Here is a 3579-nt window from a genome sequence, read left to right as displayed (position 1 = left end):
TCACATTTTACACAACTAAAACGAGAGAGAAAAAAAAAACTGTCGAGCCTTCTGAATATACTGACGAAATTCCCCGACGAAATGCAGAAAAAAAATCTCCGTTTAAAAAGTCCGTTTAAAAGTGTGCGTGAGTATATGTGTTCTCACATAGACTAGCTACGCACACATGCACACACACAAACATACACACACACAACATATTCCAGCTTTCAGTCAAGGTGAATTGTATTTATTTAAAGCTATTTTCTTGCCCATTGCCTATATTGTAAATTAAAGTAAATAAGGACAATTTTTTTAGAAGGAAGAAAAAAATGTCCTCATACGAGAATTAATAACTGTAAGAATCCTGGAAATTTCCAGGCCTATATATGCAGAAATGATCAAATGAGATCTCCTTAACCCCAAATTATTTAAATGCCCTTAAAAATAATGTCAGTGTAAAAATGAATGTGGATGTAATCTGAACACATAAGGAAAAACAGGCACGCGGAGGTATGGAACAGAATTGCTTCTTCTTTCTTTTTTTTTTTTTTTTTTTTTTCAGAATACATACAAAAAAATACCAATTCTCTTTCCATCAGGTACACCTGAAAAATAACGGCAATTTAAAATGTGGACAAATTGTTTTTTTTTTTTTTTTAAATTTAAGAAACAAACATGCATGTAAATTATTTTCTTTTCGATGAGACATTAAATAAGAACAAATACAATCATAGCAATTTCAAATGAACATCAAAATGAAGACCCCTACGTTAATTGGTACTCTAACATATGTGTGTTTCACTTTACCTATAGAGTTCAGTTTCAACATAATGCACTTTTTGAGTTGCTCAAATATTTTCCATTGCCGCTGTTACCGCCTGCTTTTAAGCCGACACATAAATAAATACAGTTGAAGTCCACGGATCCTGTCCAGAAGTTTAACGCAGTTAATATAAAAGTCTTTATATTTGCATTCTTAGTCTTATAAACTTTTCAAAGTATTTTTCTTTTTTCCCCCTCCTCCTCACTGGTATCCCAGCGCTGATGCTGTGGTGAGTCTCTGGCCATACAGTGCATAAGGAGAGTAGTAGGGGCCAGTGGCTGCAGGGACGGGAACAGGGGCACCAGGGGTTGGCAGGGGGCTTTTGGAGTATGGATGGTAGCGACTGCTGAGTCCTAACGCGTGATGCGGGCTCCTTAGAGCCAAAGTCCCGGGGCTGCCTGGGGCTCCTGATGGTGGCATGTGCATATGGCAGGCCATGGCTGCAGCTGCGGCACTGGCCAGTGATGAAGACCCGGGATAACCAGATATCAACTTCTCAGCCCCAGTAAAAGCAGTGTGTGTCCTCAGGTGATTCAGGAGCTCTTCTGAGGTGGAGAAACGCTTGTCACAGGGTCCATTTGCCGACACCCAATTACAAACATGGGGGAGAGGGTCGTTGGGGAGCATGAAACCGTATGGGTACAGAGGGTGTCCGCTAAAAGACGGCGCAGAGGAATGGACGCCGTGTATGGGGTGTGTCGGGTACATTAGTGGGTAGCTGGACTTGAGAGCGTTAGCGGCAGCGGCAGCTGCAGAATCGTGCGTGCAGGACGCACTAGCTGCGCCCGCTAAGTGACTGGCACAATGGTAACTGAGGCAGTAAGGGTCTCTGCACAGGCTGGCTGACATGATAGACGGCGGAGATGCTCCAGCCAAGGGGCTGGATCCAGCCTTACTGCAGCCCAGGGAACTAGCCAGCTGTGCGTTTACCAAGCTCCCTCCGTGGGGGAGGAAGTGTTGAGGGTAACCAGCATAAGCTCCGGCCAAACTACCAGGGTAGGTCATCCCAGCAGGAGGCAAAGGGAATACAGTCTGTCCCGGTTTATATGGAGAAACGGGTGCCACGAGTCCTGACCCTAGAACGGATGCAGATGATACAGAAGTGACAGATGAAGACTCGGAGGAGGTGGTAGTTTTATTGCCAGGTGTCGTCTCCTGGTGTTGGTTGACCTCCACGTTAATTCCACCACAACTCACGCTTATCCTGCTGTGGCTAGTGGTGCCAGACCCGTCCGTAGTGCCATTTTTATTACAATCAGAGTCTTTCTTTTCATCCCTCTCCCCACATTTTCCCTCAGATGGCATGGGAGAAGCAGAAGTGCTGGAGTTGGGGCTGCCTGTCCGCGGTGTAAACGGCTGGCAGGTGGCGCTCGGCACACGGAAACCAGACTTCTCTCCGCCTGAGACGCCCGAAGACGAGTCCTTCTTGTCTGAGGGTTTAGAATAAGGTTTGAAACTAGATTTGTCATCCACGCCGATATCGCTCAATTTCAGAGGACCTGATTTAGATTCCTTCTCACTAGATCCATTTTGTGAAACGGAGGATAATTTGGAAGAGGGCGGTGGGTCCGGTTTGCCGATCTGCGAGCAGGTCTGCGCCAGCAGAGCCAAGGGACTTTTCTTGGCGTCTAGCTGTAAGGGAAATGACACAAACATTAATGAATTTTGTTTTCAAAAAAATCTCATGAAAAGATTTACCTTTTAAGAAGAGTCAACAGTGATGTTCAGCCACGGAAACAGGACAAGATTTGCTGTTTTTTAAGTAGCCTACAACAATTTTACGCACGGCTCCTCCGCAACTAAAACTATAGTCTTCATAACAAGCGTCTGGTAAATAAATAAACAAGTACAAAATAAAACATATAAGCATCAAAACATGATGTTGCAGACAGTAATGTGGGGCAGAATTGATCGGAATCAAAGGAAGGTGACGCGAACATTACGGCACCAAGCGCCATCATCCAACTGAAAAAAATAAAAATGAAATAAAATACTGTTCTTACCTCTATGGGACTAACCGGGGTAGAAGGCAGCGGCTGCAGATACTCCGGATGCAAAATGTGTCCTGACCGTGCTGTAAGCATTTTCAAAACCTTGATGGGAAGTCGGTTTGCTTGCCGTAGTGGATCAGACGGACGTGCGGAGTGAAGAAAAGGCTTGTTGATGCTCGCTGAGCTGCTATTCCGAGAACTGCTGCTTTCCCACGCTACACAAATATCACTATTTTTCAGGGCAGACGCCGAAGGCGATGTGATCATGTCCCAATTGTCAGGAAATGAAATGGTGACGCTTTCGTCAGATTCATCAAGAAAATCAAAAGAAAGCACGGAGCCTTTCTTTCAGAGGAAAAGAGTTGTGTAAAAAACAAAAAGCCTCAATAATAGGTAAATCCTGGTAGGAGAGGCGCAACAAGGCGCGGCAGCTGGAAGGAAGACCGTGCGAGGTTATCGCAGATCCGGGGCTGCGTCTTGCACCATGAGCGCTGCGCCTTCTGTCTGCAGGTCCTCGCGTTGTACTCCCGAAGTACGAACTGGTAGAAATTTTCACTACAAAAGCAGCTGAATTAGTCCGAGATTAAAGCCTTTGCCGCCTTCCAATCAAATGGGACCCTGAGGTGATTGGAGGGTCAAGGGGATGTGACGTTCTCCTCTTTGTATGCGCCTCTATTTTGACAGCTCGGGGGAGGAGATAGGAAATTAATATTTAGGTTACTGTGAACGCCTACTCCTCTTGGAGATGTAGGGCTGCAGGAACACAACAGTCTCCTGAAATAT

At 45.3% G+C, this 3579-nt stretch overlaps 1 protein-coding gene across 1 annotated transcript; it reads right to left on the bottom strand.

The window, feature by feature from the left end:
• Positions 1–260: 260 nt before the first annotated feature.
• On the bottom strand, positions 261–3319 carry znf503 (zinc finger protein 503). Its single transcript, XM_079249239.1, has 2 exons — positions 2809–3319; positions 261–2437 (listed from the first exon to the last, which is right to left on the bottom strand). Exons 1-2 carry the CDS (start codon positions 3061–3063, stop codon positions 1007–1009), a joined length of 1686 nt encoding a protein of 561 aa, XP_079105365.1. The 5' UTR covers positions 3064–3319; the 3' UTR covers positions 261–1006.
• Positions 3320–3579: the final 260 nt, after the last annotated feature.

This window comes from Telmatherina bonti (genome assembly GCF_933228915.1).
Source record: "Telmatherina bonti genome assembly, chromosome: 11".
Classification (NCBI taxonomy): domain Eukaryota; kingdom Metazoa; phylum Chordata; class Actinopteri; order Atheriniformes; family Telmatherinidae; genus Telmatherina; species Telmatherina bonti.
This window is presented reverse-complemented; position numbering and strand designations above follow the sequence as displayed.

Coding starts and splice junctions, on each gene's coding strand:
- znf503 (XM_079249239.1), bottom strand. CDS start 3,063: ATGATCACATCGCCTTCGGCGTCTGCCCTGAAAAATAGTGATATTTGT. Junction 2,438..2,808: donor CCCCGGTTAGTCCCATAGAG/GTAAGAACAGTA, acceptor TTTCCCTTACAG/CTAGACGCCAAGAAAAGTCC.